Genomic DNA, 15,130 nt, shown 5'->3' on the forward strand with positions numbered 1-15,130 from the left:
AGTGGGCCCCCCTCGTCACAGGGCTCGGGACAACATTCTCGGTAGCCCATCCCCCAACAACGGCCCTGGTCGGCGTTGGACAGAACTTAATGGTTGTCCTACTATGGCTTGAGCCCGCTTACTGGCCTTTCAACAAGTCAGTTATGACTTCAGAACGAGTCACATCGCATTATTAAAATTCATCAGCAAAACATATCCTTTTTATGTTTTATAATGTGCCCCCCCCCCAACTAGAGCTGGGTGAAAGTCACTGAAACTTTAATTTAAATTGATATTAAATTATTTTATTCTTTAGTCATTGATATCTGTAATATCTTTACAAGGTTAATGAACATAAGTAAACCTAAACAAAAACTCTTAGAGTAGTTTGTGTTTGTGTCTGTATATGGCATGCTGGTAAGATTGCACTGCCCCCTAGTGGATGAAGATGTAATCCATCACTGCGGATACATCCGGACAAATGTGTGCATTTGAATGAATATTTTTGATATTATAAATACCTGTCCGTCTCCCTGGCATTTTTCATTTAAATCCTGCTGCTCTGTGATTGGGGCTGTCATGTGCCAGTCATGGAAATGACAGGCATCTAGATGAATAGAGCCTTCATCAGACAAACTGGCCTGACCTCGGCACACACACACAGACACAGAGTTGATCTCTTACGGTCAGTGTCTAGTTTTGGAGACTGAGTGTCTGTCTCCCATTATGATTGATGGCTGAGGAATTTGACTGACAGGTCTGGCTAGCTGAACTAGCTATTCACAGTCTGTCAGGGTCCCATGCTGTGTGTGTATGTGTGTGCGGGTGTACGTCTATAAATGAGAGGGTTGTCTTTGAGGGTCTGCTTTGCGTGAGGGAAGACACTTCATTAAAGTCACCCCCTACAGAAACGCACACACAGGAACCCGCACGCATGCATGGGTGCAAAGGTCAACCCTTGAGAACCCCTTGAACGTTGAATCTTATGACCGGGGCTTAAAATCTGATCATGTGACCACTTAAAAAAAATCAAGTGTTTCGGTTGCGGCTATTATGATAATTGATATTCATTGAAATGAATGGTCATAATTAGTGCAGGTGGCTCTTCGTAACTCATTATGTTCATTCTCACAGTATGAAAACACAGAGAGACAGAGAGATAGAGAAAGATTATTGATTATATTCGTTTAACTTCTCTCGTGTTTTATTGTGTTATATGAGGTATTTTTTTCCCTCAGCAGGAGAAAAGAAAGAGTAAAAGTGACAGAAAATGAAGGACAGAGAGCAGGAATAAAGCAAGGATTAAGCTTCTGTTAGTTTTTGTTCATTTATTGAAAAGAGGAAGAGAGCGAGTGAAGCACTTCCTCTGAAGGTGTTCGGGGGTCATCATTCAACCTTCTTTCTCTCTCTTTTATTCTCAGTTTCTTTCTTAGCTCTCGATTCCCTCCTGGGTGTCCCAATCTATGCTACCACTGAAGTTGTATATGTGTGTGTGCGTGTATGTGCGCGGGTGTGTGTGTGCCCTCACTAGTTGTCAAGTCCACCTCCCACCATGTCTTTGTGTGTGTGTGTAGTGCTTTATTCCGATGTTAGTCGCCCTGTTAAACTGGGAACAGGTTTTTTAATTGTTTGGTTTCAATGGTTTGATTGTCTGTGCCTGAATTTATCTCGCTGTCATCTGGGTGACAGCTGGAATGTTTGTGCTGTAATTCAGAAGTGCGTTTGATCTCATAAATGCGCACGCAGACCGGTGTCGGTGTCCTGTACAGACGCAGATGAACCTGATTAAAGACAATTCCCATTCAGTTCACGCTCAGGTCATGTCAGGATGACATTTTTAAAGAGCACTGAAGACTTAACCAGGCTGTTTAAATGTCTGCTCTGATGCCTGAAGAAGCTGGGACTTCAGTTAGAATGTTTGTTTAGTCTCATCGTAACAGTTTGCATGAGAGTTTGCTGTCTGTGTGTGTGTGTGTGCATGTTTTTGTTGCATTTCTTCTTGCAGAAGTTAAATTTGAAAAAGGGAGTTTTCTCATTCTGTTTTTGTTTTCCTTCCTGCTTTCTTTTTCTTTAGTTGTTTTTCTCTTGCTGACAGTGCGTGCTTATGCCTATGAATGTGTGTCTTTTGTGTGTCGTATTTGAATGGCTATTTGTAATGTGTAGGTTTCACACTGGAGGATTTAAAAAAAAAAAAACTAATATAAAAGTATCCTAAAAGTGACCAATACAACTTGGACGCTATATTCCAAGTCTTCGGAAACCATACGATACAAATAGTCATTATTCACTGGAACTCTTGACATCTCAACTGTCAGTGATGTGTTGGTAGCAATGTCTGATTCATAAACAAAACATTATTTTAGTCTTTTCAATTCATCTCAAACAGAGGGGTCCCGGCATTTTCAGGGGGCCCCAAATAATTCTTACACATATTTACATTTTGTTATGTATTAGCATGATCTTCATTAAAATCCTAAAAACCAGATGTACATATTAGCTTAGATAGGAAGGCCTTTGAACATTGTCTTGGACAGAGGGGGGTCTTGAAGTCAAAAAGGGTGAGAACCGAATTGATCTATTGAATTATTTACAAAACTCTGAATGATAAAATCACAAATCAAACTGATCTTCTTCTAAACAGCTCACTCGAAGAGATTATCAACCTTATTTTCTTATTGCTTTAGAAGACTTCAGAAGTCACATGGACCACATTTATGATACTCTAATGGTGTCATTTGATGATTGAAAGCTCCAGTTCCCATTTGCTGTATTGTTATGGCATTCATTTCTTCTTTTGTGTTCCAAGGAAGAAAAAAAGAACATACAATTATGAAATGACATGAGGTGATAGCAGAATTTTGACAGTTGATGTCTCACTGTCTGCCTTTGCTTTTATCGTACACAACCAGAAAGGAGGGAAAAAATCGGAGTACTTTCCACTTTAAAGAGAACTATAGATCATTCAAATACACATCTGTCTTCATAACTGCTTATGATTGTGAATGTTCTCTTTTTCTATTTTACAGTGACCTGAGTGAAAATCAAATCCAGGGGATTCCCAGAAAAGCATTCAGAGGAGCTACTGAGATAAAAAACCTGTGAGTTTTCTGTGTCTATGTGTGAAATAGAGAGAGAGAGAGAGAGAGAGAGAGAGAGAGAGAGAGAGAGGGAGAGCCTTGAATTAATGATTGTGTGATTTAATGAGATGCCCAGGCAAACTGACCATCACACACACACAGATGGGAGGAGTGGGCAGTGCAGGTACACAATAGTGGAGGAGAGCACAGCAGACAGAGTGAGGAGGCTGGAAAGTCAAGAACAGTAATTGGGGGAGAAAGAGAGGAAGAATGTGACAAAAAACGAGTGAGAGAAAAGAAAGACAGATTGAGGAACAGGAGAGTGAAAGATATGTGTGGTTTATTTGTAAGGAACACTAGTGTTTCTGAGAGTGTATTACTCTATTACAATAATCATTGAACACCAAACAGAAGATCTTCAAACATTTTCTCTCTGTCTTTTTCCCATCTCAGGCAGCTGGACTATAATCAAATTTCCTGCATTGAAGATGGAGCGTTCAGAGCTCTGCGGGACCTAGAAGTACTGTAAGTGCTCTGCATGTGTGTGAACTTGTGTGATTGTGTTCTGTTGAATTAAAGCCACTGCAGAGATCTTTTCAGATATCGAGGTCTCATTAGACTTGGGTCAAAGCTGGGCAAAACCGGTTTTGGGACTGTTCCAGAAAATTTTTTTGATTTTTAGATTGAAATTGAGATGAGAAAAATGTATATTCATGTTAAATTGGTATGGATTTCTCTGTATGTAGACTGCATGCTGTGTGACCGGCTGTCAGATCATGCCTGTGGGGTGTTGAATAATTGTATAAAATGCATATCTGCTTTTTAAAGTAGGATTAGTGGAATAATCCTGTTAGGGTAAATGGAATCAAGACAGATAAATGGGATTGTGTCAGATTATTTTACTAGGATTATTTTGATGCTTTGTGACACTTGGACAGATGAGGTCTAAGAAGTATTAAATAACAGATATGAATCTATGCATAAAACCACTCACATGCATGGAGGCATACTGATATACTGCAAGGAAATGTCAAATCAACATTATAAGATTGTGTATGGAATATTGTAATAGGACAAAATTGAATAGGATAGTTCACCCATCTGTTATGATTTACTCACTCTCATCCAAAGCTTGTCTTTCTTGTTTGGAACACAAAAGGAGTTATTTAGCAGAATGTCTAAGATGCTCTTTTTTTATACAGTGAAAGTAGACGGGGACCATTCACTTTTTTATTGTTTAGAGCTGCTTGGAAATTCTACTTCCACACAAGCTAAACATGGGTTTGTATATGTTTGTAATCCAAATAGCTCTATAACATTATTATTATCTTTCTCTGTCTTTGTTTCACAGCACATTGAACAACAACAATATCTCTCGTTTGTCAGTGGCCAGTTTTAACCACATGCCCAAGCTCAGAACATTGTGAGTATCTGACACATACACAAACTGCTTTAAACCAGTTCTTCAGACTGTCGTTGGCATGTTATCCAGCACTTATCATGCTGGCCCTTAATAAGTGTGATTATGGGGTAATAAGGTGTAATAACTGCATTAATATGTATGTTTCATTAGCATACATTTTGTAGATTGGAGTCCTTTGTGTGTGATCATGATTTAATCCCATTTACGTGCTGAGCTAAAGTAGCTAATTGCTATATCAGTATTCTGGGCCTTGTTAGCTGAACGTCAGCAATAGGAAAGATAATGGATAGAAAGCCAGTGAACAACAAGATGGAAAGGACAATGAAGGCTGTGGAACATACTTGGCTAGTGTGAAATTGTTTTTCCCTATCAATTGATAGATACAGTTAGTGAATTGTTGTATACTGTGGTTAACATAACAGTGTTGTTATTGTAAATATGAAATAAAATAAAATATAAATATCAGATTTTTAATATCAGATAAATATCATGCATTTGCAACTAACTGAAATAAAATAGATTTAAGTTGAAGTACTAAAATTACTAAACTAAAACTAAAAATACATTAAAATTTACATAAATATTTTTGTAGTTTATAAATAATACTAAAACTACACTGTTACCACAGTTACACATTCCATGGAGAGAAAAAAAGTTAAATAGATAATGGGGGTTCAGTCATTTCTTCTTAATTTCTTAATTAAGATTCTTAATTTTTCAAGTAAAAATCCCAAATTGTATTTTTTTTTCTGTTGAAATCATGTAGCAATTCAGTGTCAAAGTGAACTTATTTAATACCTGGTGAAACTTGAAATGGCTGGAGTGCAGTGTTGTGCTGCATTTCAGTGGAACAAAGTGATTTTCATCATTCTCACTTTCGACCCAAACTATTCAAAATCCTTTTCGAGGCCCATTGGGAAGGCAAGAATTCTGGAGAGAGATATAACAAGAGGAGTCCATTTCAGTGCTTTCTCTAGCTCAGTTCAGTGTGAAGTTGGTCCTATATCTCTGTGATGATTTCTGCCATGACAAAACATTCCACAAAATAAACACTATCCTCTTCTGTCTCAACACATCCTCTACTGACATCATGTCATGCCAAAAAAAGATAATTGGCTTATTACATCAGATTTTTACAGTCAGTTACAACTAAATTTGGTTTGAGTTTGTTTATAACATTAATCTTGTACAGGGAAGCACTCCTAAAGGTGCTGACCGCACAGAAATAGCAGAGTTTGCACATTGTTTGCAAGTACGTACAAGACTGTAACACTAACTAGTCGATAACACTAACACACACTCTCTCACACACATGCACACAGGTTTTATCGATACATCAGCTTAGACTGCCAGCGGACCTTCAAATGACTCTTTCTCTCGCACTCTCCCCTCTAGTCGTCTGCACTCTAATAATCTGCTGTGTGATTGCCATGTGGCCTGGCTCTCTGATTGGCTGAGACAGAGGCCCCGCCTTGGCCTCTACACACAGTGTATGGCCCCGTCCACCCTGAGGGGCCACAACATTGCTGAGGTTCAAAAGAAAGAGTTTACATGTACAGGTGAGTTTGAGCTGTTTTATTTGTGTGGCTTGTTCATAGGAGATAAGGGCTTGTGAGAATAAAGAGAATACATACATACTGTAAATAAGCACGATACATTTTTGCTGTTTTGTTTTGTCAAAGCTTTCATATGCTGTCTCTTTCTTTGCTCATGCTTTCAAGACTTCAGTGAAGGCAAGTTATTTGTGCTAAAATAACATGGACACATCCATTTACAATTGGTTACAATATGCAGTCCACAACGTTTTTGCTTGAGAAAGTTTTTTTATTTAATTCAACCTTCAAACTCAGCCTTCCTTTGTGTAGCACATACCCCTAACATCCCTGTCATCTCCCTGTATGTGTGTTTCAGGGCCACAGTCACACTCGTCCTGTAGTGTGCTGCAGTGTCCCGAGCTGTGCACCTGCAGTAATAACATAGTGGACTGCCGGGGGAAAGGATTGACTGAAATACCTACCAACCTGCCAGAAACCATCACTGAAATGTAAGTGAGGAGCAGACACACACACATCACATTAGGTTTATGTGGACTCTCCATAGGCGTAATGTTTAAAAAACGTATATTATAAAACGGTTAGTTTTAGTCCTCTAGTCTGATTGCTGTGATTATTCACGATAAAACACGGCTGTGACCACTTCACCTAACAGTTCTTTGTATCACTATACAACACCCTTAGCAACCACTCTTAGCAACGTAAACATAAGTTTGTTCATAAAAAAAAAACTCAGTTGAATGTCTGTTGCGATATCTTGTTTTTTTTAACAGTAAAGGGGTTTTCCTATACTCTAACACTGTTCATTTGTCAGTTGCGACTTTTAACTTTTTAGTCCTTTTAATATAAAAGTCTTCACTATTGAGTGACTCACTGATTAAGACATCTAATGGCGTAATAATGTAACTTCTGTTGCTGTCACTGATCTATATAGGGAACATTTATATAGATCAGTGGTTGCTGTTCACGGTCAGGGACTATTTTTTCTGGCGGAAGGAAGGTTTTTAGTGATTTTACTTCCTGAAAGTTGCAGTGATACATATATTTTGGCTTTAATATTTGTATTTATACACCTCTCCACGTCGTGCCTAACAATGCCCCTTAGCTGTTATAAATTCACTGTAAACCATGGCTTCTTGGGGCTTATTGCTTTATTATATCCCCCTGCACTAACCCTACCCCTAAACCTACCCATCACAGAAATATTTTGCCATTTTTGAAATGTAAAAAAATATTTTTTAATATGTGTTATTCATAAACCTGGAAGTGTCCTCATAAACCTGATAATATTAATGTTGTAATACCCATGTCATTATACACATTTGTGTCCTCATAAACCACATATACCTGCACACACACACACACACATTTTGTGAGATTATTTAATCACTTTATGGACCATTTTCCTTTTGAGGGTATCCACAAGGAATAGCTTGGCCAGAGACAAACACACACACTCACACGCTAGCTATCTAAATGGGACATTGCATAGACTTCTATTGTTAGAATACTATAACCTAACCCAGGTTTTGTCGGGTTTAGCTCACGTCTTTGTAAAAATGTGCCCCTACAATACACACACACACATACATAAAGCTGTCACCGATAAGATTATGCTTATATATCTTCCTTAGTCTTCTGTTAGGTTGAGTGTAATGGTGGATTTGTTTACTAAAGTTGGCACTAGTCTGCCTCCTTTTTGACAGATGTAACTTCCACATTCCACACACACATACACACAGTGAGGGTTGTATCTGTATCAAATATTTTAACTACGGAGGCCATGCTGAAGTCATGCACATTAATTCAGTGTGGAAATGGATTTATTTCATCAATGGCATCTCTTCTGAGGGCCAGCGCTCTGCCAACAGGGTCTGGATTGAGACGCCACATCTTTTTTTTAACTGTTGTGCCTCTCACTGCCAGGGTCATTGTCTATCTTTTTTTCTTCCCATCCCTCTCTGTCTGTCATCCCTTCGTTTTTCTTCCTCTGAAAGCCGCTTGCAGGGCCTTGGCAGATGAGTCGGATTATCTCATTTGGCTTCGGTTGAATGAAATGTGTGTGTGTGTGTGTGTGTGTTCGTCCACCTATGTGGGGGCCTGATTTTCATGCTCTGTCAACTTTGGAGAGCTTATCTGATTTATGACATATTTACTGTCAAAGAGAAGAACAGATATCTAGAGAGAGGAAGATAGAGAGAGACAGCGAGACGGAGAGATGTTATAAATAAGCATAGCATTCATTTGAATGCAAGAGTACTGAATGAATAATATATTTATGATTCTTAATGAATTATTTCTGCCTATTTCTGCAGGTGGGAAAACTACAGCTGATATTGATTTATCTTTTATTGCACTAACATAACATCAACCTTGTATCACATTTTGGAATTAAACGTAAATTAAATTTCTTAAGTGTGTAATTTTTACAATGTTATTTTTTTTTCTTCAGGTTTTTTTGTTGTTGATGTGTGTGCATGTGTCAAAAGTGGACTCAAGTAAAAGCAACAGTTTTGGTTTACAATTGTAGAAATACAGTTAGCCATCAGCCATGTATGGAGAAAAAAAAAACATAAGTAAAAAATTTAATAAAAGTTTGAAATAAGGAATAAAGTAATTGCAAGATGTAATGTTGCTATCATACAACAAGCTTGTATATGACTAATATAACTGGAGTCTTAAATATGGTTTTCTTAAACACTGTTCTTTTAGGGTAAATGTTTTTTTACGTTTTAAATATTGAGTGCACTTTTAAGGCAATGTTAAAATGTCAGTCTGTTTATAATTCAATGTTCATGGAACAGAGATGTTGGATTTGTTCTTAGCAGACATGGTCATGGCCTCAAACTGGAAATACAGCAAACAGACACAGATGCTACACTGTGATTAAAGTCATCCCAGAGATATTAACATTAATCTTACATTTGTGCTGTCACATTGATTTTCCTATTCTCTTTCTCTTGGTTCCCCTCTTATTGTATTACATTTCTGTATTATAAAAACAGATTTTAACTTAAAAAATATTGTCCAAGATCACAAAAACAATGAAGCATTCGAAATCTTCCCATTTCTTTCAGTTTTCTGGCCTAACATCACAATCATTCTCATGCTCTTCCAATAACTCCTCAATAGTGTTGTCAGTGCCCATCATTTTCCAGTTACCCTCACCTTTTTGCGATTTGAATTATTCCCTCTGCAATGTTCCTTCCATTTGTTGATCTGGTTTATTCTCTCCGTTCACAGTCGACTGGAGCAGAACTCCATCAAGATTATTCCGCCAGGAGCATTCTCACCTTACAAACGGCTGCGGAGAATGTGAGTGTGTGTCCGTGTGAGCACATAATCACACAAAGACACACTTATCCCTCATCCATCTCTAATTTTCTTCTTCTTTTCAGAGATTTGAGTAATAACCAAATAACTGAATTGGCTTCAGACTCCTTTCAAAGTCTCCGATCTTTGAATTCTCTGTGAGTATACATGTATATTTGTGTGTGTGTGTGTGTGCGTGAGAAGAGAATGTAAGAGTTATATTAAGCTTCCATCATTCTTTCAATTATTGATGATCTGACTCATTCAAGCTTTTAGAGGACAGAGCAGATACATCCCTGCAGAGTCTGAGTCAACCCAACCACCATTCAAATATACAGAACACCTGTCATTTTAATAAATAACAACTTTTAGAGGAAACCTCAGTAATTGTTCTCTGTTTACATACAGTTTACAATAGTACTTTCAATCCCATCTCATGGCAATTTTGTATGAATTTGCACAATGTGATTCATTTTAGAAAGTTTGACAAATCCAAGACACACTGAAGAAGGCCTAAGAGCCAAAAAGTTTGTGTTTTCCTCCATGTGTTAAATAAAATAAGTGTGAATCACAACTGAATTCTTGATGTGATTAAATGGGTTCACACACCAAAATGAGACAATATATGAGACGAGACTGCGGGTTAAACAATATTGTTGAAATTTAATTCCAAGACAAATGAGATATATATATATATAAAATTACTGAAAATTACTTAAAGAAACTTTATACTGTATATGGCTATAGCCTTAGAATATGAAACACACTAATATAAGCCCTTGCTCGAATCTATTAAGGTATTTGTTTTGGCCTGGTATTTTCAGTGTGCAAATGTCTATGTGTTTTTTAGGGGATGGGGTGTATATGTCCTACTTGCTTGGTCTCTGTGTTTTTTTTGGTTTACTTCACTGACCGGGTTCCAATGAGCCAGAACTTAGTGGGCGGAACAGTTCTCCCTCTCTCTCTCGTTCCCTTTGGACCAGCCTCTTAGGAACACCAGCCAGCCATTTAAAATCTGTCCTCCTGAAAAAATACAGCTTCAAGCCAGAAGAGTGATCCAATGTGTAACATAAGCGAACACACACATGCAAGTCCTGATATGACATCACAGTAATGAAATACCTCAAATGCAGGCTCAGGTTTTTTATATTTTAGATGCTGGTTTTGGAGGGAAATCTGTGGTATTCTGTTGAAGAGAAATTGAGTGTGCTACACACTGATTCGTAGCTGAAAGCATTATTAAATAAGTAAAAATATCTCATGAATAAACAAGAGCACAACTTTGTACAACATTGTGAATTACAGACGTTCTGCAGAGCTTTCTGTGTGGGCCTGCACATATGTTGGATATCAGCATATAGCCAAAGCCACAATGCCATTATTCATTCTAAAATAAAAATGCCAAGAAATTTTTTAGCCCTGCATGGTGGCTCTTACAGATTAGTCTTGAATTTCCCAATATTCCTCACCCATTTTTACAACAACCTCAGCTTGAGCAGGGTTATGGACCATTAAGATAAAGTAATGAATATGAGCTGTAATTGATATATTCATCATAAGAAGATTATTGTGCACATGTTTTTCATGATTTGGGTCCTCATGATTTCGTTTGTGTTTAAATATGATTCGTCACTGGTTACACTGGGATGATTTGTGGTGGTGTATCTTGTGCTCTTTTTGAGGAACGATTTCTGATGAATGGGTGTGTGTGTGTGGGTGGGTAATGAACATCTTTAATCTTTGCTTTTATTTAACGTTCCCTTGTGTTTATGCCTTTCAGGGTTTTATATGGGAATAAAATCACTGAACTTCCCAAAGGCCTTTTTGATGGACTATTCTCATTGCAGCTACTGTGAGTAATGCACGTTCTGTGAATTTATGCTTGAAAATGCCATGAAGGCAGGGCGTTTATTTCTGTGTGTGGGTGGGTCAGGATTTGCCAATTCTGCGGACCAGCCATTGGAAAATGGCCTAATAAACATAATAAATAATGTCTTAATTCAAATCGAGTAATGCAAAATGGTGTGTGTGCAGGGAAATGTCATTACCTCAGTATAGAGTTGTCAAGATACCAAAATTTCAGTAGTTGATACCAATACCAGTAATTCTCCATATCAACTTAAATACCACATGCTGTTAAATGCTAATAAACACATTATTTTTATTTTAATTAGTGCTGTCAAACGATTAAAATATTTAATCGCGATTAATCGCATTAATGTCATAGTTAACTCACAATTAATCGCACATTTTTATTTATTCTAAATGTCCCTTGATTTCTTTTTGTCCCATTATTTTTTCTTATTTTAATATGCTCTTATCAACATAGAAAAGTGGATCGGCTTGCTTTGTTCAAATGTTTGTTTTATTGAAAACAACATTGGCATACTTTAGTGTTCGATTTCACACCAACATTCTCACTTGGAGCAAATAATCGCTCACACAATGTAACACTGCCCATCAATAAAAGGGTGAAACAAATACTTTGTTGCACAAACAGCCCCTTCAACAGCCCTTTCTAAGGGATCAAAACAGGGTGATACAAAATAAAATTACAAAGTGCACATGCAAGGTAAACTAGGACTCCGCCTATAGTGCAGTTAAACCAGGGGTCGCCAACTAGCGGACTCCGGTCCGAATCCGGACCGCGAAGCCTTTTGACGTAATGAAACAGTTAACGTTGCAATGCTCAGTTACTACGTTCAGACCCAGACGCGCGGTCAAGCATGCAGTGAAGAAGAGACTGATGGTGCCTTCACACCGGACGCGAATGACGCGACATGCACGCCGCTTAATCCGCGCCGCAGAATGTCTATTTGCGTCTTTGCATTGACTTAAATCACTCGCGCAAAACGCTTCATTCGCGTCTGGTGTGAACGCACCATCAGAGCAGAAAGCAGCGCTCAAGACAAGCACTTTTAGTTGAAGACCCCTGAGTTAAACCATGGCTTAATACGTTTCTCATTTCGGCGTCTCACGCTTGCCATCCACGTCTACTCTTTTAATGGCCCAAACGAGTGCGGGCAGCCGCAGCGTGCCTGATGTTTTGTTTCCGGTCTAGCTACATCCGGAGTGGTGTTGTAGTTTTTCTAACGTTACTAGTTGTTGCAACAGCATGTGAAAAAACTACAAAGTTTGTTAGAACAAAAAGAACGTTAATCTCGCGATAAAAAAATTGACGCCGTTAAAATAGGTTTGCGTTAACGTCGTTAATAACGCGTTTAACTGACAGCACTAATTTTAATATTAAAGGGTTAGTTTCCCCCAAAATTTAAATTCTGTCATCATTTACTCAACCTCAAGTTGTTCCAAACCTGTATGAATTTCTTTCTTCTGCTGAACACAAAGAAGATTATGAGTAAACAAACAGTTGATGGGCCCTATTGACTTCCATAGTATGGAGAAAAAAACTTTGGAAGTCAATGAGGTCCATCAACTGTTTGGTTACTGACATTCTTCAAAATACCTTCTTTTGTGTTTAGCAGAACAAAGACATTTATATAGGTTTGAAACAACTTGAGTGTGGGTAAAGGATGTGAGAATTTTCATTTTTGGGTGAACTATTCCTATAATATATCAAGATGTATTGCTCTCTATTGCTTCAAGTAAACAGTCAATAATAAAGAAGGAAAGAGCAGATATTGTTCTCTTTGTATTGCCAATATTGTAATTTAAATGAATATTAATAACATACTAGAGAGTGGGAACAAGTCTATTAGACTGCATTTCCACTCAGATATTTTGTTCTAAAGTTCTGGTAAAATCACTATGAAAACAATAGATACAAACAAACGTCTGTGTGTGTGTTTGCACTGTGAGGATAGGACTGTAAGTCCCACCCATTCACATGACAGACAGCACAACTGGACATAAATTCACACACATACCACACACTTCCGCTGTGTATGTGTGGGGTGGGGGGCGGGGGGTATATGGAGTATGTTTAGGAAATGCTTGTTAATCCAAGTATTTATAGGGGTTTAACAAGACCATAAGCATTTGGTGCTACTACATAACAGTACAGTTACACATGTGCTCAGACCATGTTGAAAGTGAATATAGATAGAATGTACTCACTCTTGCAGACTCGTGAATTACAACTCACATTTGTGAGAAACTGAACACACATTTGTGTACGCTCACAAATATAAAAGCTTAGTGCCAATAACTCAAGCATACGCAAATTTTTATTGATTTGCAGGAGATGCAGAACATATACATTCTGTTTATACAAAAGCTGCTTTGTAAAAAAAAAAAAAGCCTCGGTTTATTCACAACTTTGTTCTCCCATTAGGCACTGTAAATGAGTCTGGAGACCACAGGGAATATTTTTTTAAGTCTTGCTCATTTGTTTGTCCATAAATGTTAATCTATTTGTAAATGGCATTTATAATATCTCAATTTACATCGCATGTATAGATTTTCCTGTTTGCCTGAGAGATTCGTGTAAAATGTCACATGCAAATGTTTATCCCAACAGGTTGCTAAATGCGAACAAGATCAATTGTTTGCGCGTAGATTCTTTCCAAGACCTGCAGAATCTAAATCTTCTGTCACTTTATGACAACAAACTCCAGACCATCGCAAAGGGAACCTTCTCTTCTCTCCGAGCCATCCAAACACTGTGAGTAACATTAAGGTGATGTTTAAGGTATTTTTTGAGCAATGTTGCCGAGCAGTGTAGCTTGGGCACTTTCCCATTGAGAATGGGAAACAAATTTCTATTTGAATACTTTAGATCGGTAGTGGGCCCTGTGTATGACCTGGTTGGCCGTTGACGGCAACATTGCCCAGCAACATTGCTCAAACAGTTGCCCTATGTATCATCACCTTTAGTTGAAAAATGAGTAAAAAAGCTCAAATTTTAAATCGTAAGAAATAAAACAAATATATCAAATGAATTATTTTAGTGCAATGACAATAAGAAAAAAACCTTTATAATGTCATGTTTACCTTTTTCTTTTTTTATACTATTTTCACACAATAATAATTTGTCTAAGCATGAAAATACATTGCTGCTTTTATATTGTTGGAAAGTAGGTCTCTTGGATCATTATATTTGAGGGAACTTAGAATATAGAATAGAATATCAGGCCCATGTATGATACATTTCTCATAGTCATATTTCAGGCTGATCAGTAGATTGACGGTAAAAATGTGAGTGTACCTTTTTTGGTTTGTCAAGAAAATGCACGCGTTAACCATCACCGTCATTCACAATTTAAATATATTCTGTTTATCAGTCATCTGGCCCAGAACCCCTTCATGTGTGACTGCCATTTGAAGTGGTTAGCTGACTACCTGCAAGACAACCCGATTGAGACCAGCGGAGCTCGATGCACCAGTCCCCGCCGCCTTGCTAACAAACGCATTGGCCAGATCAAGAGCAAAAAGTTCCGCTGTTCAGGTACATACACACATGCACATGGGTATTTGCATATATGTGTAATTATTGGTCAATTGCCGGACTTGCTCACAGATGCTGAGTCGATGGACCCGGCTCTTCCTGTCTGTTCCCAACAGTGGACGTCAGTGAGAATGTGTGTTGTTAATGGTGAAAACATCTTAGTCAGCTTTCACTTATACAGACATATAAGCAGTTCCTACGGTCTCAGCATGAGTTATCTTCTCCTGTCTAAGCACATTATAAATCAGAATGCAAATGTGTGCGTGTGTGGGTATTATTAGTTTACTGTCTGTCAGTTGAGTATTGATCGCTGTGGGGTTATAAATGAGCAGGATTCTTTGATCAATATTCATATTCATTTATTGATCTACACACAGCT

The 15,130-nt window shown here is 37.9% G+C and overlaps 1 protein-coding gene across 4 annotated transcripts in view; it reads left to right on the top strand.

Moving 5' to 3' along the window:
* Positions 1-15,130, top strand: part of slit2 (slit homolog 2) — a 96,554-nt gene that overhangs the window by 52,597 nt on the left and 28,827 nt on the right. For all 4 annotated transcript variants that reach the window (XM_079811779.1, XM_079811781.1, XM_079811780.1 and 1 more), the window contains exons 5-14: positions 3,006-3,077; positions 3,510-3,581; positions 4,408-4,479; positions 5,875-6,038; positions 6,391-6,523; positions 9,276-9,347; positions 9,431-9,502; positions 11,125-11,196; positions 13,825-13,968; positions 14,588-14,751. In XM_079811779.1, the coding sequence (XP_079667905.1) occupies positions 3,006-3,077; positions 3,510-3,581; positions 4,408-4,479; positions 5,875-6,038; positions 6,391-6,523; positions 9,276-9,347; positions 9,431-9,502; positions 11,125-11,196; positions 13,825-13,968; positions 14,588-14,751 (1,037 nt within the window). The remainder of the gene's footprint in view (positions 1-3,005; positions 3,078-3,509; positions 3,582-4,407; positions 4,480-5,874; positions 6,039-6,390; positions 6,524-9,275; positions 9,348-9,430; positions 9,503-11,124; positions 11,197-13,824; positions 13,969-14,587; positions 14,752-15,130) is intronic.

The sequence above is a fragment of the Gobio gobio genome (genome assembly GCF_949357685.1).
Source record: "Gobio gobio genome assembly, chromosome: 3".
NCBI lineage: Eukaryota > Metazoa > Chordata > Actinopteri > Cypriniformes > Gobionidae > Gobio > Gobio gobio.